General features: G+C 61.1%; 2 protein-coding genes across 4 annotated transcripts; one reads left to right on the forward strand and one right to left on the reverse strand.

The window, feature by feature from the left end:
- Positions 1-345: 345 nt before the first annotated feature.
- Positions 346-15,367, reverse strand: NLGN2 (neuroligin 2). Of its 3 annotated transcripts, none has more exons than XM_039231501.1 (8): positions 14,655-15,367; positions 11,542-11,674; positions 8,265-8,315; positions 5,943-6,092; positions 5,582-5,767; positions 5,234-5,426; positions 4,279-4,875; positions 346-3,320 (listed from the first exon to the last, which is right to left on the reverse strand). In XM_039231501.1, exons 2-8 carry the CDS (start codon positions 11,645-11,647, stop codon positions 2,447-2,449), a joined length of 2,157 nt encoding a protein of 718 aa, XP_039087432.1. In that variant the 5' UTR covers positions 11,648-11,674; positions 14,655-15,367; the 3' UTR covers positions 346-2,446. The 3 variants fall into 3 exon arrangements, with proteins under 3 accessions (XP_039087432.1, XP_039087431.1, XP_039087433.1); XM_039231500.1 differs by having other exon boundaries at positions 11,542-12,242; XM_039231502.1 differs by lacking the exons at positions 11,542-11,674; positions 14,655-15,367 and adding an exon at positions 10,090-10,228.
- Positions 15,368-16,163: 796 nt separating this feature from the next.
- TMEM256 (transmembrane protein 256) lies at positions 16,164-17,411 on the forward strand. The gene is made up of 4 exons (XM_039231509.1): positions 16,164-16,287; positions 16,549-16,580; positions 16,830-16,910; positions 17,011-17,411. Exons 1-4 carry the CDS (start codon positions 16,203-16,205, stop codon positions 17,152-17,154), a joined length of 342 nt encoding a protein of 113 aa, XP_039087440.1. The 5' UTR covers positions 16,164-16,202; the 3' UTR covers positions 17,155-17,411.
- Positions 17,412-22,068: the final 4,657 nt, after the last annotated feature.

Raw genomic sequence — 22,068 nt, forward strand, 5'->3', positions numbered from 1 at the left:
CCCTTGCGCTAGGGCCCAGGCCTTGGCAGAGGCCAACCTCTCACCTTATGTTCCCGTCCCGCGGCCAGGCCCCCGGACCGGCCCACAAGCCCCCTGGCCTGTCCGCCGTCTACCCCTCCCCCCACTCCTTCTCTACACCAGGCTCAGGCCTCACCCACACCTGGGCCCTGAACAGAACCCCCCAACATCGCCGCTGCCATGGCGGCCTCACCCCAGCACCCTCTGCCCTCAGAGCCGGTCACTGAAATGGGCTGTGGGCTTGGAGGGCCCCCCCCCCCCCGCCAACGGGGGGCTTCCCGGAGGCTTCCTTCCTCCGGCCCCGGCCCCCATGAGAGCAGGCACAACCAACAGTTAAATTTTTATATTTACAATATTCTCTTCATCTTTTGCCAGGTTTAAAAATGTGTACAGAGCCGCGAAGGGTTGGGGCAGGGACATGGGACCGTCAGGGGGGGTGTTCTGGGGAGAGGGGCTGGGCATTGGAGTCCGTGGCTGAATCATGGGGTCCCCCGGCCCCCCTCCCGTGCCCCAGCTTGGGGGGGGCGTCTGCCTACAGGGTTCAGGGCCCAGGTCCCTAGCATTTAGAGGACGTGGCTGTTTGGACAAGAGCTAGACCAGGCAAGGGAACGGGTCAGAAAAGAACGACGTCTCCATGGGGGGAGGTCAGAGAAGGGACAGTCAGGAGGCCAGGGGCTCTGGACCTGGGTGTGGAAGACGGCACCCCACCCCCTACTCAAGTTTGGCACAAACCCACAAAATGCCAGCAGCCGCCTGCCGGCGTCCCTTAAAACCCTTCCTGACGACGCCCTTCTTCTCCCCAGAGGCCCGAGCCCTTTGTCCTTGGCCTTGGGCGCCTCCTTTCCGGGCAGTCACCTCACACGCGTCCTTCCGGCTCCCCCCGCCGCTGTCTGCCCAAGCCCCGTCCCCCACTGCCCCTCCATCTGTCCTCGGCACGGCTGACCTCATTCTCTCCCCAACCTGTCCCTGGAAGCCCTGAGCCCCTGCTCTCCCCCGCTCCGCCCTCCCCCGCTCCTTTCCTTCAGCCCTGGCCTGGCTGCGGGAAGGGGGGCCAGGTCAGAGAGGGGAAGGGCGGCTGCGGGGCGAAGGCGGTCTGACGCCGGGATGGGGCGGAGGGGTACACTGAGGCACGGAGGGAGGGAACGAGACACAGTGAAGAGCGGAGACACAGGCGGGGGACTCATAGCTGCCACTTCCCCTCCCCCCACCCCGTGTCCCCCCCCACCCCCGTCTCCACATTTACCTGCCCTGGCCCAGGACTGGGGAATCCTTGGCACATTTTGAGGGTCTTGCCCCCTATCCCTCAAACCCACCTACCCAGTTTGGCACGGATGAGCAATGGCCTGAGGACTGAGGGAAAGGCTGTCCCCAGACCCCAGTGAGGGCTTTGGTCAAACATGCATGGCCTCTGTGGGTGGCACGCCACGCCCCCCAACTTGGCATCTCTTGGGGGTGAGAGGGCAGAGCTCTGCCCCCAGGAGCTGTACATCCCCCCCCTCCCCGCCCCCCCCACCCAGCTTCTGCCCATGGGGAGTCTGTTCCCACCTGCCGGGTGGGGAGGAGCTAGGCCTTAGGCCTGGGGCAGGGGGAGGCCGGGAAGCGCCTGCGGGCGAGGGGCCGTCTGCATGGGAAAACACACACCCACATGCAAGAACACGTTTCCACCCGGAGAACCGTGTCCCGGACCCGTGGGAAAACTAGTTCCCGGGGAACACGGGGGTGCACGCATCTCTTCCCCTCCCCCTGGCGCCGAATCGAGCCTGTCAAGCCTAGCCGGAGGACGGGCCTCATCTGACATATGCCATGGGGGGTAAACATGCTTCGTGGGGCAGAGGGGGTGAGGGGCAGGGAGCCGGGGTGGGGGGGACTGTGATTTCCTCGCAACTTCCCAGGCACCACCCTGCTGTGTCCGTCCGGTGGCCAAGGATCAAGGATCACGGTGGTCCGTGAACACACCACTTCCAGGGTCTCCATGGGGTGGGGAAGGGGAGGAGGTGGGAGACGGCGTGAGGGAACAGGATCCTGGGGTACAAATCCCCGCAGAAATTCTTGGAGGGGGGCCAACATGTGTCCAGGGCGGCGAAAAAAAAACCTCACCCTGCACATGGGAAAACGCACCCCCTCGTGAGAAAGCACACCTCCGCGTGGGAAAATACTTCCCCGTTTCCGCACACCTAAGACCGGTGTCCCAGTGGAGGGGACAAAAAGCCCCCAGTTGTTCCAAGGCCCAGGTCCAGAGAAGAGGGCGGGCCCCCCGGCATCCTGGCGCGGAAACCCACGTCCACCTCCGGCTCCCCCGCGCGCGCGCAGGAAAAGCCTGTGCCGAGCGGGCCTCCCTGCCTCCTGAGCGACGCTGCCCGCCCGGCGGGGGGTGCGGGGTGGGGTCGGGGGCCGGCCGGGGAGGAGGAGGGCCTCCCCCCGCCGCCCCCTATACCCGAGTGGTGGAGTGGGGGTGCGGTAGCGTGTTGTTGTGGCTGGTCGCGGTGGGGGGCGGCGGCGGGAAGGGCCCGAAGGGGTGGAGGGAGGGGGGCGGCGGCGGCGGCGGGGGCCCCAGGCCGCTGGGCAGCAGGGTCAGGGCCCCGGGGGCCAGGAGAGGCACGTCGTCCGGCGCCCGGCGCAGGGCCAGGGTGTAGTCGGGCGGGCAGGCGGGGCGCAGGGCCTCGGCGGGGTCCGCCCCGACGCCGCCCGCGCGCTTCAGCTGCAGCGACACCAGCTCCTCCTCGGGCGGCAGCTCGCGGCCGGCGGCGGGCAGCAGGGGGCCCCCTCCGGGCGCGCCAGAGCCCGAGCCGCCCGGGGGGCTGAGCCGCCGGCACCGCAGCTCCTGCCGCCGGTCCCGCTTGTAGTAGAGCGCGGCGAAGGCCAGGATGTTGAGGAAGAGGAGCGAGGCGCCCACGGCCACCGTGACGCTGAGCTCCGTGGAGTAGTCTCGGGAGTCCCCGGGGAAGCGGTCGTAGGCCCGCGGCCCCGGCTCGGGCTCGGGCTCGGGCGGCAGGGTGGCGGGCGGCGGGGGCCGGCGGGTGCCGGGCGCGCCGGGCGGGGGGCGCGGCGGCCAGCGCGTGGCGTAGGGGGGCAGGCGCGTGGTGGTGGTGAAGAGCTCCGTGTGCAGGTTGTGCAGGTGCGGCACGAGCTCCAGCCAGAAGGCCACCTTGTTGGCGCGGTAGTTGTCGCGCACGCGCGGCTTCAGGCCGATGTGCAGGTACTGCTTCTCCTTGCTGTTGAACTTGCTCCACACCACCTCCTCGAAGCGGTTGGGCTTGGTGTGGATGAACTTGGTGTCCTGCGGCACCGGCTGGTTGGGGTCGCTGTGGGCACAGGAGGGCGGGGAGAGGGGGAGTGAGGGCGACGTCCGGAGGGCGCAGGGGTGGTGTGTGTGTGTGTGTGTGTGTGTGCGCGTGTGCGCGCACGCACGCTCGCATGGAAGGGAGACCCACAGAGATGCAGAGTGCAGGGGAGACGGAAGGAAAGCCAGAGAACACGACAGAGACAGAGGAGACAGAGGAACTGCCAGAGACAGAGACAGGCAGAGAGATAGCCAGTGAGAGGGGCAGAAGCTGAGACTGCGTGAGATAGACACAATCAGAGGGGTCCCTGGGGGGCTCCGTCGGTGAAGCGTCCGACTTCAGCTCAGGTCGTGATCTCACAGTTTGTGAGTTCAAGGCCCACGTAGGGCTCTGTGATGAATGTAGCTCAGAGCCTGGAGCCTGCTTCAGATTCTGTGTCTCCCTCTCTCTCTCTGCCCCTCCCCTGCTCGCGCTCTGTCTATAGCTCTCAAAAACAAATAAAAACGTTAGACACTGAGAGTCAAAGACACAGGAGAGAAACCAGCAAGCAAAAGGTAAACAGATGGAAAAGAGAAAGGGAGAGGCATCGGTGGATTTGCAGAGAGAGAGAGACAGATGCAGAGACAGTGAGAGATGGACAGACACAAATCCTTACACACGCTTAGATACACAGCCCAGAGCATCCGACCGAGAGCAGAATGTCCAGAGAGAGGGAGGAGGAGGGCGGGAGGGACAGACCCTGAGCCAAAGCCACCAAGCGAGCCCCCCCACCCCCTGAAGGACACGGCCCTCTCTGTCGGACCCCCGCGCACTCTCCAACACGCAGCTCGGTGCCTGGCACAGCGGAGGCGTCTGGCAGGTGCCTGGGTGGAGAAGGCAACGCTGTGCGGGGGGGGCGTGAGGGAGAGGGCGCTGAGGAGGGAGGGTCTGTGTGCCTGGGCCTGCAGGGGGCGCCCCACCCGGCCCCGCCGGCCCTCACCCAGTCTTGGCGAAGTTGGTCCAGTAGGTCATGACCACGGCGCTGAGCATGACGTCGTTCTTGGAGAAGTTGCAGGGGAAGAGGTCGGTGGCGCCCACCATGGGCACACCGAAGACGTAGGGGAGTTCATCCCCGTGCGCTGCGTCTGCCCACTCGGGCCGGCCCTCGGCCTGGCAGTGATGGTAGAAGGTATAAAAGTAGACCGGGGACTGGTAGTCGGCGTGCAGCTTGGCGGTGGCCACGGCCGGCGCCACCCACTGGTGGTCGGTAAAGAGCGCCAGCAGCGTCTTCCGGCGCATCTCGCCGTTGTCCCGGTCGGCCCAGTCCGTGTACATAAACTTGATGGTCTCCCGAAGCACATCCTTGCCCTCCGGGTAGCCGTACAGGTTGTCCACAAAGTTGGAGACGGTGAAGTCGAAGGCGCTGGCGGACACGCCGTCCTCGCTCTCCGCGGAGTCCTCTACGAACTTGAGGCCTTCTCCTTGGTTGACACCAATGAGCATGTCATAGTTGAGGAATTCTCCCTGCTGCATGAGGATCTCAGGGTCATCGGGGACGACGTCACCGTCCACCACGGGCCCGAAGGCGATGTGGTAGCTGGGGAGAAGGGGTCAGGGTCTCGTCACCTGCCCCCTGGCCTCCTCTCAGCCCATAGCCTGCTGAGCCCTGCGCTCACAAGTCCCTTCTCCCCAAGCCAACAATCTCCTGAGTCCTTCGGGGCCCTTGGCCGCTCGAGAAGCCGTCCCTGCAGCGCGTCACGGGACCGTGCGCACCCTCGCTCTGTTTGGGCCCCTCCGCTTGGGGGAGGCTCCCGAGAGAAGAAGGCAGGGCCCGTGGGGGGGGCCCGAAGCCCGCCTCTCCTTGCCTCCTCGAGGGGGGCGCCCCTCACCCTCCACCTCCTGGGAACCAGAGAGGAAAGCGAAGGCCTGGCCCCGGCCCTCTCCCACCCCCGTACCGGGCGGGCTGCACGTCCTGATCCACCAGCTCCCGAGAGGGCTTCCGGCGCAGACACTCCACGGCCTCGGCGCTGTCCTCACGGTCGCAGCCCACCTTGGCCGCCAGCAGCCGCGTGTACTTGAGCGGCTGGTAGTTGACGGACCAGCTGGAAATGGCAGTGCCGCTCTGGGCGATGGCCTTCTGGAACAGCCCTGGCGGGGACAGGCAGACCTCAGGCTGGGCTGTGTGGGCTCGGGGGGGGGGGGTGGGGGGGGGGGGGGGGGGCTCGGGGGGGGGGGGGGGGGGGGCGGGAGCATCTGAATGTGGGAAAGGGGACGGGAGGGGCAGGCCGAGGGGTGGCCGGTACCTTCCGAATGGTGAGAGAGGATCAGAAGGTTGACACAGGAGGCCCCTGCCCCAGATCCGAAGATGGTGATGCGCTCGGGGTCACCCCCAAAGTGGGCGATGTTTTCACTGAGCCAGCGCAGGGCCTGGATCTGGTCCAGGAGTCCATAGTTGCCTTTTGCAGCCTGGTCCCCGGTGCTGAGAAAACCTGGGGGGAGGGGAGGAAAGGGGCTTCCTGGGGGCTTCACAGCACCCCGGCCCCCTTTCCGGGCAGCTCAGCCTAGCCCAGAAGCCCTTCCGCTTCCACCGGGGTGAGAGAACACCGCCCGCCCCAGGGGCCCCCTCCCGGACTCCGGCCCCCGGCACTGGCTGTCCACCCTCACCGAGCACCCCAAGCCGGTAGTTGAGCGTGGCCACAATGACGTTGCCGTAGGCGGCCAGGACGGAGCCATCGAACATGTTGCCCGTGCCCTCCATGTAGGAGCCGCCGTGCAGAAACAGCATCACAGGCTTCTTCCCGGAGTCCCGGATATCTGTGTGGGGAGGGGGTGGGCGGTGGGCCGGGGTCGGGGGACAAGGACACAGTCAGACCTGAAGCAGCACCGCCCAGCTCTCGGGCCCGCTGGACCATCAGACGATCAGCCCGGAGCTCCGGGGACATGTCACTCCCATCCCTGGGGGGGCAAGACCGGATTCCCCTCCCCCCCTCCCCAGCTAGCCCTGGCCGGAGGTCCCCCCTCACCTCCTGCCAGCCTGCCCCACGGCGCTTCTCCCAATGCCAGACAGACCTTCCGAGAAGCCTACGAGGCCGGGGTGGGGGTGGAGGGGCCCTCCCCAGGGCATCTGCTGGATCCCGGGGACCCCCCAACCCACACACACAGCAAATCTCCTTCCCGCTCCTAGGAAGACCAGACTCCCAAAGCTGGCTCTGGCGCTAGGGATGCTGGGAGGGTCCTGGCCGCTCCTCGGACTCAGGCCTTGGGTCTCATGTCCACGTGGAAGCCTGGTCTGTGGGCGAGGGGGGTGCCAGCCTAGGGTCCCTGGGGGCTTGGTCTCCTCCCCGCCCTAATTCCTTTCTAGGTCACCTCCCCAGTTACCATGGCAACCCCCAGCCTAATTACTTTGCAAGAGGAGGCAGGGTGGGAAAGAGCTTGCTGGATGCGGCCAAGGTACAGCTCTGTAGTTTCAGAGCCCCCCCCCACCCCCCCACCAAACCGGCCTGACCCCGGGTCCTGCCCCGGACCTCCCTGTCGCCATGTCCCTAAAGGATCCCGCTAATCACTGCCACGTGTGGCAGGCCCTTGAGGCCCTGCAGACTACGCGGAGGAGAAAGATTCCAGAAGAGGGCGGGAGGCTGGGAGGGGCTGCCCAGTGGTCCCCAGGGCTATCTCGGGTACCCTCCCTTGCAGCCCCTCCATGGGGCAGCCACCGCACCAGGCTGGGGTCCCCCATGGCCCCACAGGCCTCCTCCTTGACACTTGCCGTGTCCCGACCAGCTGGGCCATTGGACAAGCCAGAGCCAGCCGGGCCTGGGCCTCTGCCCCCCTCCCTCCTGCTGGAAACTTTTCTCCCGCCACGAAGTCAGCCTGCAGGCCGTTAAGGAACTCCCCTCCCCCCCTGCGGACCGCTTTAGGCTTTAGGCCTCCGATCTCTCAGAACCTTCTCTGTCACCTCCCTCTGCCTGGTGGGCTCTGCCCTCTCTGCGCCCTCACCAAATCCGGGTCTTCCCCTTGCTCCTGACCCTCTGCTGGCCTTCCAGCCACATTCAGGCTGGAGTCCCCCCTCCCCGCAAGGCTCTCTCTCAAAGTCCTCAGTTCGCCCCCTCCTCCCCACCAGGCACCTCCACTCCCGGTGTGGGAGGAGGGGGGGGTCAGAAAGGGAAGGAGCAGGGAGGGGAGCTGGGGCAACAAGAATTCAAAACCAACAACAAAAAAACAAGATCAAGAAAGAAGAAAGAAAGAAAAAAACAACAACCAAAAAACAAGAAGCTCTCGGGGGGGCAGATTCGACAAGAAAAGAAAAAAAAAAAACCCAAAAACCAAAAACCAAAAAGATCCGTTTTTTTTTTTTTTTGGAAAAAAAGAAAAAAAAGAAAAAAGTTCTTTGCATTTTTTTTTCTTTTCAAAATTTTGTGGTGAAACTCCAAGATATTGGGCCCTGTTTTCAAAAATCGCCAAATTGTTTAATTTGCTTCCCATGTTTGCGTTTTCTGCGTCTGATAGGCTTTTTGGAAATCGTAGGTTTTTGGTTCTGACGTTTCAATTGTGCCATCGATTTGCCCACTTTAGATTTGTTTGTTTGTTTCCAATGTAGTTTCGCTCCAAATTAGCGTTGTTTTTTTTGTTTGTTTGCTTGTAACTTGTCACAAGCGTCAAACCAGCCCAAATTGCTATCAAATTCTACACATCCAATTCTTTGGGGTTTGGGTTTGGTTTGGTTTGGTTTGGTTTCTCTGACATTCCAATTGCTTTTTGCACTGAATAGGTTTGCCGTGTTTAGCTAGTGGGACCAACATTGTTCTTTGCGTTTACGGTTTTCGTAATTCTTGTTTCCAATTATTACGAATTTTTCTTTTCTTATCTTTTTCGTGTTTAGTGGGGACAACGGCTGAGGGGCCTGGAAGGCTGTAGGGGCATTTAGTTAGGGACAGGGCCGTGGGTGTCCTACTAATCAGCAACGACATGCAACGGGATGTTTAAATCTACCTGTGTCTGGCGGATTGAGCGTCGCCTCGTCACGTTTTTTTGTGAGCGGACCTAAGACCGGGAACACAAAACAGAGAAAAAAGGACAATTTTGTGGGGAAAGATGGGGGTTGGGGGGAGGTGGTGGATGGGGAGGGGAGGACAGAAAGCAGAAAAGGGGAGGGTGGGGGGCAGAAAAAATAAGCCAAAAAAAGCAAAATTTGGTTGCAAGAAAAAGAAACCAAGAAAAGAGAAAAACGTTTCTACAACCCGATTTTGTTCCCCTCCCCGGAAAAAGTCATGCCCCAAAGAAAAGGCTGGTTTGGGGGGGGGGGTGCGGGGGGCCTGAGTGGGCTGAGGCCTGTTTTAAAGACATATTGCCTTGGCTTGTCGAAGTGTTTGCTACTTGCTGGAAATGAAGCGGTGTTAGAGGTGGGGGGGAGGGGAGGGGAGGCCCACCCGGAGCCCGGGCCACGACCCACGCAGGCCCTCTTCAGGGCCCACGCGGCACCTGCCTGCCCCCCCAGACTGAGAGACAAGGGCTGCAGCAGAAAGGACAGATCTGGGGGCACAGCGTAGGAGGGGGTGCCCCCCCCCAGCTCACAGCCCCTGGAAGCCCTCAGCTGCCCGATAGAGGGCTGGGGGTAGGTCAGTTGGGCCACCTGCCCACCTGCCCAGCCTCTCCCCCCCCCAATAACCCCCCCCCCGCTAGCACACCTCTCCCCTCCGCACTCATGGGCCTGGCTTCTCACCCCACCTCCCCAGTGTGGGGCGAAGCAGGGAAAGGGGTCATCAGGTCTTGCCCTCCACTCCACCTCTTCCCTCTGCACGCCCCCCCCCCCAGCCTCCTCCCTTACCCAGACCTACTCTCCCCCACCCCGTCCAGATCAGTAAACTTCCCACCAGGGGGGCGTGAGCACCTCCCCCTCCCCCCACACTGCTCTAATGCCAGAGAGCGCCCCCTCCCCAATTTGGGGTTCAGTCCCCACATAGGGAACAGGAAACACAGTGCCCTGAACCAGGCTGATACGTAAGGTGCCGGCCAGGAGGTGCTGGGAGGCACAAAGTGTGCCCCGTGTCGAGGAAAGGCCCCGGACTGGGCTCAGGGTTCGCTTCCGGGCTTCTTTCAGACTGGGGAATCGGTCAGGGGAGAGCTGGCGCCCAGAAGTCAGAGGGGTCCCCCCCCCTCCCCCCAGGCTGATTGATTTCTCCTCATTGACATAAGGACCAGCATAGGGAAGGACGGGGCCGCAAGGCCCAAGCCAGTCTCTGGAAGGCACTGATGGCCCCATAGGGACCCATTAGGATCAGGGCCTGCTCGCTTCACCAGGAAGGGAAAGGGGATGGAGTCAGCTGGACGCGTGCGAGTGTGAGAATACCGCGGGGCTGCGCGTGGCCGCGTGAGAGCACGCCTGCCTGAGCCAACCTCTTTCTCCCAGGGCTGGTGTGAAGATTCAGTGAGGTCACCTGAATGTGTCAGGTCGTGATAAGCGATGGTTAAAAATACAGGAGGTGTGGGCATGGGGGGTGTGGGGGTGCAGGGGCGGACGGCCATGGCTGGGGAGTGCTGGGTGGATGTTTCACAGGAGGGGTGAGGACCTAGCCCGCCGAGGGGAACGCTGGGGTGCACAGTCTGCAGAAAGGCAGGGGCGGACTGGGGAGCCCCATGCGTGGAGGGCACGGAGATGGACAGTCTGTGTGGAGGTCCTGGGGTGAATGAATGGCTCGCAGGCCATTGTTAAGGGTAGGCTGTTGGGGTAGGTGACCCATGAGAGGGCAGGGGGGCGCGGGGTGGACGGCTCCCACGTGGAGGGGCCGCAGCACTGGGGAGGGTGTGTGGAACGCACTGGGGCAGACACTCTCTCGAGGTGCTTGGAGTCTGTGCAGGATCGCAGGAGACAAACACCGCGGGCACGGGTCACCAGGAACCATGGCTTCCACGGGAAGGGGAATCACCGTGTTAGGGTGGACGGCTGGTACAGAATGGGTTGGGAGAGAGGTGTCAGAGCGCCTGATGTGTAGGCAGGGTGGAGGGCTGTGGGGTGCGTTCTCACAACCTGAGTCACGATGCGGGTGGTCACTGGGGAAGGTTGGGGTGAACAACGCTTCGGAAGCGTAGACGGTGGCAGGGACTGTGGTGTGAATGGCCACGCGCAGAGTAACTCGGGGAAGCGCTCACTCCGTCACGTGATCTGTAGGTGGGGATGGTGGGGGGCACGAGTCTATGTGGGTGACGGGGTACACAATCTTGGAGAAGCGTCGGGGCGTGTGTGGCGGGAGGGCGCCGGGGATTGTGATGTGTGAGACGCTGGAGCGCACAGTCGTGTGCAGGTCGGCTGGGGACCCGCCCCCTGTGCTGAGTCGAGGAGGCTCCCGGGCCGCGGTGGCCCTTGGGCCCGTGATATGCGGGTACTGGGTGTGCACAGTGTAGACAGGGGGTGCCTGGGGATGGGGCCCATGTGCACGGTTGTTGGAAAATGACCGGCTGGGGTGCCATAGGAGTGGACGGCCTCTGTGGAGGTGTTGGGGTGCTCTGGAGTGGTGGTCAGGGTGTTCAGGGACATAGTGATGGGCGTCGTGATATGAGAATATCGCATGAGCACAGCTGGAAGGTGCCCGGACAGATGTGATGTGTGCCGAAGGCTGGCTCGTGGAGAACTTTCCGGGGCCGCGTGTTGGGGACTGTGGGCACTGCTGGGGGCCAAGGGCAGCCAGCTCCAGAGCTCCGAAAGATGCTCTGATTGGGGGTGGGGGGTGGATGCGCTGGATGTCAATGGAGGTGCCCTTGGCGAGGGGGGTCCCTGATCCTTCAGGGGTGCACAGGGGTCGGAGCTTTCTGAAGAGGAGGCGCTGAGCTCGGATGAGGCCCTCTGGATGCGCCATGGGAGGCGGCATGTGCCCACGCACGCCTGGAGGAAAGGAGTCTCTGTCCTGAGGTGCAGAAGTCACTAAAGTGGGTATTCCTCGGGGACGAGCCCAGGTCTGGAGGTGGGAGGTGGCACAGAGCTGCAGGGGGCGTCTAGGAGGGTAACGGGTCTTTCTGATGCCTGGGCACCCTCTGGCCGCACTGCGTGGACGGGGTCTCTAAGCCCGGCTGCGCTCTCTGTGGGCACAGAGAGCTTCCGGGGTGGCTGTGGGGTGCGCTCCTGGGACGCCCTGGGAGGGCGCTCAGAGCCTGCGGGGACACAGCGCCTCTCGTGGGCCCCCCGGCAAAGGCCAGCAGCTGCCGCTGCCCGGGGGTCGGTGCGCGCGCCTGTGGCCTGCGTCCGTGGGGTGCCCGGCCTGGTGCCCGCCCTTACCGTCCTCAGTGGGCACGTAGAGGTTCAGGTACAGGCAGTCCTCGCTCTGGTTCTGCACGTAGGTGGCGGCCGCCTCCAGGTTGTCGGTGAACCACACAGGCAGCATGATCGCGGGCAGCGCCCCATGCAGGTTCTGCGGGCAGGCGGGCGGCAGCGTGGTGGCGTTGCGAACGCCGGGCCACGAGGCAGGGGCCTCGGGCGGCTGGAAGCGGCGAGCGCCCAGGGGTGGCGTGGCGTAGGGGACGCCCAAAAACTGCACGACGGGGCCCAGGATCTCGTTGTTGAGCTCACGGCGCACGCCGCGCACTCGCCCGTAGGCCGTGTTCACCACCGGGAAGCGCTCCTCCCCGAGGCTGCTGGGGCCCAGGCCCGGGCCGCCTGGGGAGCCGCCGCCGGGACCCCCTCCCCCCCGTTGAGCCCCTGCCAGCCCCACCAGACACAGCGCCAGGAGCCACATGCTGATCGGGGGACCCCCCCTCCCTCCCCGGGACCCCCCCCCTCGGAGAGAGAGAGAAGGGGGGGGAGAGGGAGGGAGGCCCCCCTCGCCCCAGGAGGGGGGAAGGGGGCGGGGGAAAGGAGGGAGGAGGGGGTGGGGAGGGACCTGGGTTAGACTGGACAGAGAAGGGGTCTGTTCCTCTCCATGGAGGGGGCGAGGGGTGGGGAAGGGGAAAGAAATGGGAGAAGGTGAAGGCAGGCCCGACCTGCAGGGGAGAAGGGACGTCGTATGCAAGAGACAGAAAGACAGACAGACAGACGGTCGGACAGACAGACAGAACAATACAGAGAAGCGGAAGAAGGGAAGGGGAATTGGACAGGGCAGACAGAAGGGAACGGGGAAACAAGAGACAAGTGGTTAGTGACTTGGAATTCACACCAAGTTGCCGCCTTCTTCCACCCTCAGGCCCCCTACCGCCTCCCCCTTCCCCCCCCCCAGCAACCCCCAACCCCAAAGCAGGGACCCAGATAGTAAAGTCGAAGGCTAGGGGTAGGGTCAAGATGCGGCACAGGTCCAGGATGGAGCCAGCGGAGACAGAGGCCAGCTCCCCAGAACCAGCCTGCCCCCCACCCTTCATTCGGCTGTTCTCCCCCCCCCCCAGCCCCAGGGGAAGGCTCTCAGGGAGACTCAGGAGTCCCAGTTCCCACCTCCCTGGGAGGGATAAGATAGACAAGGAAGAGAAAATAAAAATACCAAGTCATTAATTAGCAGGAAGTGGCGGGTTTGTTTATACGTGTTAATTACTCCTCGGCTGTAATTTCCAGGCACTGAACCCCCACCCCAGGCCAGGCTCGGGCCTTTCTTGGGACCACACGAGCCTGGCACCTTTTCCTTCCTTCCACAGCCCATTCCCTAAGGATCTGTGCGGCAGGGGGTACCCCTTTCCCCTAGGCATTCCTTGTTTCTTCCATCAGAACTTCAGGTGCCTTGAGGCAGGGCCTAGAGTAGGCAGGGGACGCTGGAGGGGCAGATCCGGGGACAGATGCGTGATCCTGCAGCCGGTTGCCGGGCGACGGGATGCTGCCCCGCAATGTTACCTCGGCAACCGGCTGCAGCTTTAACCCTAGAGGGGGGTCTGGAGGAAGAGGGGAAGGGGCTGGCTTGGTGGTGGGGTACATTCAGGGCATGAGGGCAGAGGCGGGAGTCAGAATGCCCGAGTTTTCCCCAACCTTAGCACAGAGAAAGAAGTGTATCTGTTGAGGGGAGCGGGAGATTGGGGCACAGAGAACCCTAAAAGATCCGCCTCTTGCCCCTTGCTGGCCAATCAGAGCCTAGCCCTAGTGACCAGGCCTCTGGCTGGGGAGAAGGGGTGCTGGGGTGGGTTTGGAGGGCATCAGATGCGTCCACCGACTGCCCCCCTCCCACAGTCTCCCACAGCCTTGAACCCCAGATGCCTCTTCCACGCATGGCATTTTGACCCACGTCCTGGGGGCAAACCTCGGCTGTCTTCTCACCCCGTCTCAGCTATTGACGCCCCCTTCCCCTTGCCAGCCCCCCACAGTGGCCGCTCTGATGCCTGGATGCTCAGGACAGCAGTGACAGGACAAGAGACAAGATCAGACTGAAGGGGCAGACACCCAGGTCATTCCAGCAAGCGCCCCCTGTCCCCCCCCCCCAACAGCCGCCAGAGCTGTTTGCTGACGCGGGGTTTTCGGAGCCAGGCGCCAGCCCGCGGGTGGCTCTCTGCAGGTGTCAATTTATTCCAGAGCTGAGGACACAGGAGTCCTTACCACACACACCCAGTCGTGCCCTCCCCCTCTTCGGGTCCCCTTAAGCTCCTGCTCCCCCATCACCAGGAGGGGGCCTGGGGCTGGCTTCCTCAGGATCTCCTCTGTCCAAGCCAAGCTGGGCTCTGCTTCCGTGGCCCGGCCTCCCCCTCCCCCTCCTACTAACATGGTCTGCCCCTCCCCCCCCCCCCCGCCCTTTAAGGTACTTTGGGCCCCTGGCCTCCTCTCTGCCAGCTTCTCTGCCTTCCCTCCCCTCATCCCTCTCCTCTCCATAACGTTCCCTCAGCATCTTTCCCGGCCTCCTCGCTTCTTCTGCTTCCAGTCTTTCTCCATCATCTCCCTCCTCGCGTCTCATCTTTCTCTCTCCTTCAAACCTCTTCCCCAAATTTCTCCCTCAAGCCCCTTCTCTCTCTCTCTCTCTCTCCCCTCTCTCCCTATCTCTGTCTCCCCCATTTTCTCTCCCCATCTCTGTCTGCCACATCTTTCTCCCCCTCCTTCTCCCCATCGCTCTGCCTTGCTCTCTCCGTTCCTGCCCAGGCCTGACTCCCCCAGCCGGGGGGGAGAATTGAGGGAGGGGGGCTCAGGCCGCAGGCCCCCCCCTCTTCCTGCAGTGGGGAAAATGGCTTGGCCGGGAAGGGGAGAAGGAGGGGGAGGGGGAGATGGGAACACACGGGGTCTGTGGGCCCATTCAAAGGATCATTCATGGACTGGAGAGAGGCAGAGACAAAGAGACCGAGACGCAGAGACACGGCGAGAGCATCCCTAGGCGGAGACACGCAGACAGAGCAGGCTGGGGGGAAACCAGGCGCAGGGAGAGAGACGGGGGGAAAGGAGACCCCAGTGGACCGCCATGCACCCCCCCCCTCCACCCGGCCCGGCTTAGCTCCTACCTGGCTCAGCCCTGGGGCCGTGGTGCCTCCATCCAGGGCTCCGCGTAGGGGGCGGATGGGCTTCAGGAGGGGGGCGGCGGCCTCTGAGCCCCCGCGGCCCCGCAGGCCCAGCCCCCGCCCGCAGCGCCTCACCGGGCGGGGGAGGGGGATCGCCCCAGCCCCGGGGGGCGGGGCCGGGATCCAGTCGATCCCCGGGGAAAGGAGAGGTAGGGGATGGGGTCAGGAGGAACCCGAGAACAGGGAACCCCGCAGTGGGGCCGGCGGAGCGAAGAGGGGGCAACGAGACAGGACTGGATTGGGGATCCACTGGCTCCGCGGGCCGGCTTCGAGGGACCAGAAGGTGGTACAGGCGGAAGATCCTAAGGGATCGGGTGCGGGAGGAGGTGTCCACGGCAATCCCCAGGGGCCCGGAGCCCGGGAGCGCAGGATCCGCGGTGCAGAGGCAGGGATCCAGCCGGAATCCTCGGGGAGGGGGAGGGATCTAGTCGATCCCGAGGGCGGGCGGGAGGGGGAGGTCCAGGGAGTCAGAGGAGGGCGGGAGCCCGGTCTGGAGCCCCGGGGTGGGGGTCGGCAGGGCTCCTAGGAGGGGAAGCGGGGGGGGAAGGGGGGGGCTTCGGGAGACGCTCAGCAGCCAGGAGGCCCGGACTCCTGGCTCCGCGCGCCAGGGCCCGCCCGCCCCGCGTCCATCCCAGCCCGAGAGTGATGATCCGCCGGCGGAGCAGCCGCAGCAGCCCCGCGCGTCACCGCGCGGCCGCCTCCCCCGCCCCCTGCGGAGAGAGCGGCGCACACCCCTCGCTCGCACCCGCCTGCCCGCCCGCCCGCCCTCCAGAGTGTGGGGGGATTGGAGACGGTGGAAGGGGGCGGGAGCGGACAGACCGACGGATAGACGAGGCGGGCCGGGGCCGGGTGGAGACATTGCCCCCACCGGGTCTCCCACCCTCCGGGCTCCCGCGGTTCGTGGGTTGGGGGCGCGCGGGGCGGGGGGGGAGGGGAGGGTGAACTGTGGGGGGCGGGGCATCATACGAAGGAGGCGGGGCCTTGGATCCATGGGAGGGGCCGTCTCGACAGTGGGCGGGGTTTTCAACGACGGTGGGTGGGGCTTGGTTACCCGAGTGGCCGCCTCTTTTGGGAGTGGGTCTGGTTTAAAACTGAAAGGGAGGAGCCAGTGGGGAAAGGGGCGGAACTTCGCGTGGGGACCGGGATCTTTGGAAATTGGCCGGAGGTGGGGGGGGTAGGCATCAGAAGGAGCGATCAACTTTGAAAGTGGGCCAATCCGTGACGCAAATCCTCTAGTCCCGCCTCCGCACCCCGCCCCTCACTGCTCCGCTCCTCCGCCCCTGATTGGCTCTTGGTTCTCCGCCCGCCAGACGGCTTCGCCACTCAGCAGAGGTTTTACAAAGGCGAAAGTACCCGGGTGAGGACCTGGACGCTGGAATGAACACGGCCCGGATTGGGCACCTTTGGACATTATTTGCATGGGGGATCGGGATTGGCTGGCCTCTTGGGTGGCCCGGGCGGGGTTCGTCCCGCGCGTGACCATCCACTGCCATGGCCGGGCCGGGGGCTGCTTTCCGCCGCTTGGGCGCCTTGTCCGGAGCTGCGGCCTTGGGCTTGGCCACCTACGGGGCGCACGGTCAGGGGGCTGGGCCCGACCTTCGGGGTCTGCTGCAGGGGCTGGGTCTATGGGAAGCGCCAGGGCTCCCCTCGACCGGACATCCCTCGGAGCCCTAAACCTTTTAAGGCTCCTCTGCCTGGTCCAGTTGGGTCCCCAGAAGCGCCCATTCCCATTTCCACCAATGAGACGCCTCCTGGGGGCACCCACGTGTGCCCTGCCGGGAGTCGGGGCGGTGGAGACAGGCGCTCGGACTGGTAACCTTTGCCTCTTCTTCCACAGGCGCCCAGTTTCCGGATCCCTACGGAAAGGAGGTGAAGCGACTTGGGGCCTCCCAGCTTCCGGGTCTAGGAGCGCCCAAAGTCTGGGGTCGCTGAGGGTAGTAGGGGCGGGGCGGAGCACCGAGAGAGGCGAGCACATGTGGGTGCTAGTGGGAGAGGCGAGCCGGGACTTTCGCTGGGGGACGAACTTTTGTCCCACGTGCCCCCACGGGATGCAGTCTCCAGCGTTGCTCAGGAAGTGTCTCTCCCGCCCCCCGCCCCCCATTTCTCTTTTTCTTACAGCTCTTCGATAAGGCCAACAAACACCACTTCTTCCACAGCCTGGCTCTGTTAGGGGTGCCCCATTGCAGAAAGCCCCTCTGGGTAATCCCGCCCCCGTGCCCAGCCCTGACCGCGCCCCACCAGCTCCCTCTCTATCTGCCCTGTTCTTAGTGGCCTGTATTCTTCTTTGTATCTCCTTCAGGCCGGGTTACTGCTAGCCTCTGGAACCACCTTATTCTGCACCAGCTTTTACTACCAGGCTCTGAGTGGAGACCCCAGCGTCCAGACTTTGGCCCCCATGGGAGGGAGTCTCTTAATCTTGGGCTGGCTTGCCTTGGCCCTTTGAGCTTCCTTGTCTTTGATTGCCGGGTACTTGTTTGAGAGTTGGAGCAGGGAGAGAATTAAAAGAGAAAGGCAAATAAAGAACTTGAGTCTTTGTTCATCTAACCTCTCGGGGAAAGAAGGGTTAAGCATTGTCCACCCCTGGACCCCCATCCCCTTTCCTAAGGCTGAATCTCGGGCCTGGGGATTCTGTGCACTTGAACCTCGTTATAACGTTCTGAAGCTGGCAGGCATCAGAGTCATAAAGAATGGTCAAAATACTGCAGAATCTTATGGAAGCGTTCTTTGGGTCCTGGTCATCGCGTAGTTCTGGTGCTCACTAGAATTTGAAGATTACTGTAGGGTAGAGTTTTCAGGCCTGCCGGACCACACATTTATTGAGCAGTCACTCTAGAAGTCAGAAGAGTTAAGGCTAAGCAGCAAGGGAGTAGTGCCATTAGTTATAAAATTGTTTGGGCTCAACGCAGGGACAGATCATCATGTATGGGGAGGCCAGAAGGTGCTTCACAGTGCTTGAGATGATCCTTAAATGAGCTGCGTTGCGGGGGCACCTGGGGTCTCAATCCGTTAAGCATCCAACTCTTGATCTCAGCTCAGGCCATGATCTCATAGTTTGTGGGATGGAGCCCTGCGTCGGGCTCTGTACGGACAGCACAGAGCCGGCTTGAGATTCTCTCCCTGTCTCTCTCTCTCTGCTGCTCCCCTGCTCACTTGCACGCACTCTCTCTTTCTGTCTCTCAAAAATAAATGAACTTAGGGGCGCCTGGGTGGCCCAGTCGGTTAAGCGTCTGACTTCCGCTCAGGTTGTGATCTTGCAGTCTGTGAGTTCAAGCCCCATGTCTGGCTCTATGCTGACATCTCAGAGCCTGGATCCTGCTTTGGATTCTGTGTCTCCCTCTCTCTTTCTCCCTCTCTCTCAAATAAATAAACATTAAAAAAAAATTTTTTTTTAATAAATTTAAAATGAAGAGCTCTGTTGTTGAGGACACCATGAACAGAGACAGAGGTGGAGAAGGGGGAAGTGTGGGGCTCCACCATCTTCTGTGTGGGCCGAGTTTTTGAGTGAGGCAGGAAAGGAGCCCCAAGACGGGGAGTAACACCCACAGGGCGTGGAGGACTGGAAGACGTGGAGGGGGCGGTGCTGATGAAGCCAGTGCGCATCACGTGTTGATGCGTGTGTCACACGTTACGATGAAATTCACCTGTAAACAGTCAGACGCCCTCCTGCCCTCACCTGTAAACAATCAGACGCCCTCCTGCCCTGTGGCGTTTCCCATCCAAGTAGCAGAAATGGGCTTTAACAGCTCAGCGTACAAATGTATGGTTGTGAGTCATGCTCTGTACTTGCAGAGAAGGGGCAGGGAGGTGGTGAGACCGTAGGGTAGTGGAGGGTGTGCCCTCCTCAGATGGGAAGGCCTCACAGAGGAGGTCCCATTGAAGGTGGAGCTAACCGAGTACAGAGTTGGAGGGAAAGTGTATCCTAGGCAGAAAGACTAGCTGGCAAAACGGGCTCGAAGGGAGCAGCTCAAAATCCTTGAGGCAGGAGAAAATCGTGGGGGGGGTGGAGGGGTGGAGAAAGAGCAAAACTGGTGTGGCTGATGGGTAGTGATGAGGGGCTCCAGGGGCTCAGTGCAGGCCTTGCAGGGAGTGGTAAAGCACCTGGAATTTATCCGTAGAGCAACAGTGAGGAGGGGCAGAGAAAGAGGGAATCCCGACTTGGGGCTCGAACTCGTGAAACCGTGAGATCATGACTTGAGCCAAAACCAAGAGTTGGATGCTTAACCTGCTGAGCCACCCAGGTGCCCATGATTTATACATTTAAAAGATCTGGAGAGGCCATGGGAGGAAGGCAGGGATGGCCACAGGCCAGTCAGGAAGCCCAGGGATGAGATGATGGTGGTGGCTTGGCTTAGGGTGGAAGAGGTGGCGGAAAGGGTCCAATTCAGAATATATTTTGCAGGTCGTACTGATAGGACCTGCTGATGGATGGGATATAAGGGTTAAATGAGCGGGAGACTTCCGGTTGGCACACTAGTGGCTGGAGGTGCTGTTACTCAGATGAGAAAAACTGAAGGAGGGGGAAGCGGTTAGTTTGGGACAAGTTGCTTCTGAAATGCCTGGGACACATGCAGGCAGGTAGTTGGGGAGCTCGGGGAAGTGTGTGCGCTTGGGAAAGCGATCTGAACTCCCGTTTACTCGGCACCCCTCTTCTAGCCGGTCTTCGGTCCCCTCTCTTGCCCACAAACGCCCTTGGAAGAGTCTGTTGATCACTTGGAGGTCATGGTTGCCTGATCCAATGGATGACTTTCTTTTCTTTTTTTATTTTTATTTTTATTTTTTTTTAATATTTTTATTTTATTTCTAGGAGAGAGAGAGACAGCATGAGCAGGGGAGGGTCAGAGAGAGAGGGAGAAACAGACTCTGAAAAAGGCTCCAGGCTCAGAGCTGGCAGTCAGCACAGAGCCCGACGTGGGGCTCGAACCCACGAACCGCGAGATCATGACCTAAGCGAAAGTCGGACACTTAACCGACTAAGCCACCCAGGCGCCCCTCTTTTCTTTTTTTAAAGTAGGCTCCACGCTGGGCATGGAGCCCAACAGGGGGCTTGAATGCATGACCCCAAGATCAAGACCTGAGCTGAAATCAAGAGGCGGACCCCAATCGACTGAGCCATCCCGGCACACACACCCCCTTTCTTAAAGTAGGCTCCATGCTCAATGTGGGGCTTGAACTCACAACCCTGAGATCAAGCATCACGTGCTGTACCAACTGAGCCAGCCTGGCGCCCACAATGGATGGCTTAACAATCTTGTCTTCAGCCTCTGCAGCATTTGACAGTTGGCCACGCTGTCCTTGAAAACACATGCTGTTGCTTCTAGAACACCCCTCCTGGTCTTTCCCTCTCCCTGTGGCTGCCTGGCCGGTTTCTCCTTCTCTGCCTACTTTAAATCAATGGTTTTCAAATTTTAATGAAAAGAGAACTCCTATGCATGCAAATATTTTTTAATTCTTTTTTATGTTTATTTTTTGAGAGAGAGAGACTGAGTGTGAGCGGGGGAGGGGCAGAGAGAGAGAGAGAGAGAGAGAGAGGGAGACCCAGAATCTGAAGCAGGTTCCAGGCTCCGAGCTGTCAGCACAGAGCCCGATGCGGGGCTCAAACCCGTGAACCGTGAGATCGTGACCTGAGCCGAAGTTGGACTCACAACCAACTGAGCCACGCAGGCATCTCTATGTACACAAATTTTAACTTCAGCCTTTTTACTTTCCATTTTCGTGTATGATTCATAAAGTGCGTATTTGTGTGGTATATCGGAGGTGAGTGCTTACTTTTTCCGCAAAGTGTGCATTCAAAAAAGTACGGACCGTTTCTCTAAATGAGAGGGATATTAGGTGATCTCTTTCAGCCCCCGTCTTTTTTTTTTTTTTTTAATTATTTATTTCTGAGAGAGAGAGAGAGAGAGATACAGAATCTGAAACAGGCTCCAGGCTCTGAGCTAGCTGTCAGCACAGAGCCCGATGCGGGGCTCGAACGCACAAACCGCGAGATCATGACCTGAGCCGAAGTCGGACGCTTAACCAACTGAGCCACCCAGGCGCCCCTCAGCCCCCTGTCTTTAATTACGCTCTGTATACTTTTAAACGTAGAGTTTTTGCCCACCCCCCCACCGCCCCCAACTAGTTCTTACTGAGTTCCAGAGTTCTGGAGCAGCTGCTGTGTGCCAGAATGTTCGGCAGGGACCTTGAAGGAGTTTGATGATACTGACGGGGAGGGGTGTGTTCCAGACCTGAAGCAAGAGCTTTCCAGGCAGCTCTGAAGCCAGAGAGAACCCAGGGCATTTGAGACCTCAAAAAATTCCTGGTGGCTGGCTTGAAGACCATGAGAGGGTCATGGGGAAAGATGGCGGAACGCAGGGTTCAAATGGTGGAGGGCCTCAGACTCTCTTTTGAGGGCAATGGGGAGCCTCTGAAGCATTTATATCCAGGGAGGAGGCATGATTTGAGGTGTATTAGTGGAAGATCACAATATTTCCTCAGTTTTGTGATGACTGAACTACAGCCTCAGAGGGAACCTCCAGGTGGGGGAGACCCCGACATCTAGAATGGCCAGCCTCCATGGAATTTGAGCCCTTAGCTCGGACCCCGCCAGGGAGCGGGGCTCTCGAGGGCCCAGGGTAAATAAGGCTTGATCATCGGTCCCTATTTTTACTGTGCACTGTGTCCAATCTTCTCAACAGCCCTGCAAGGCAGTGGGAAGTAAAGCTCACAGAGGTGAAGTAACTTGTTCTGTATCATACTTGGGACCAGAATGAGCTGGGATTCAAACTCTCCTCTGTCCAATTCCCAGAGCTATGCTCTCTCCTTCCTGTGCACGCCAAGAAACTCCGGTCTTCGGCAGTGAAAACAGACCCTTTCAAAAAATAATTTTCAGGGTTACGATGTCGATACCAAGGTGAGCTCCTTTTGTTTTTGAAGCCTGGCACAGACTTCTGTCCAGCTGCTGGCTTTTAGCACGACTAGTTGACCAGAAGACAAGGGACACATCCTACTTGTAACAAGTCAGGAGGGAGAGCAGAAGTGTCTGGAGCTCAGGATGGAGTGGGGAGACAGGAAATGACCAAACAGGAAGAGCAGAGCCCACTGGGAACGGCCTTCTGGGCCAAACCTGAGTCAACCTTGCCCTTTTCCTCATGTCCTGTATCCAAGCCATTATCAAGTCAATGCGTAATTGGCTAGATGCAGAATCTGACCATTTCCCACCACCTCCATTGCTACCCTCGGGCCTCTGGTCCAAGTCACCATCATGTCCCCCCCTAGCTTTTTTGCAAGAATGTCCTTCTGCCCTTGCCTGCCTACAGCCTACTCTAGACAAAGCAGCCTGCGAGAGAGAGAGAGAGAGAGAGAGAGAGAGACCCTGTAA

This window comes from Hyaena hyaena, unplaced genomic scaffold (assembly GCF_003009895.1).
Source record: "Hyaena hyaena isolate Hyena2069 unplaced genomic scaffold, ASM300989v1 scaffold_58, whole genome shotgun sequence".
NCBI lineage: Eukaryota > Metazoa > Chordata > Mammalia > Carnivora > Hyaenidae > Hyaena > Hyaena hyaena.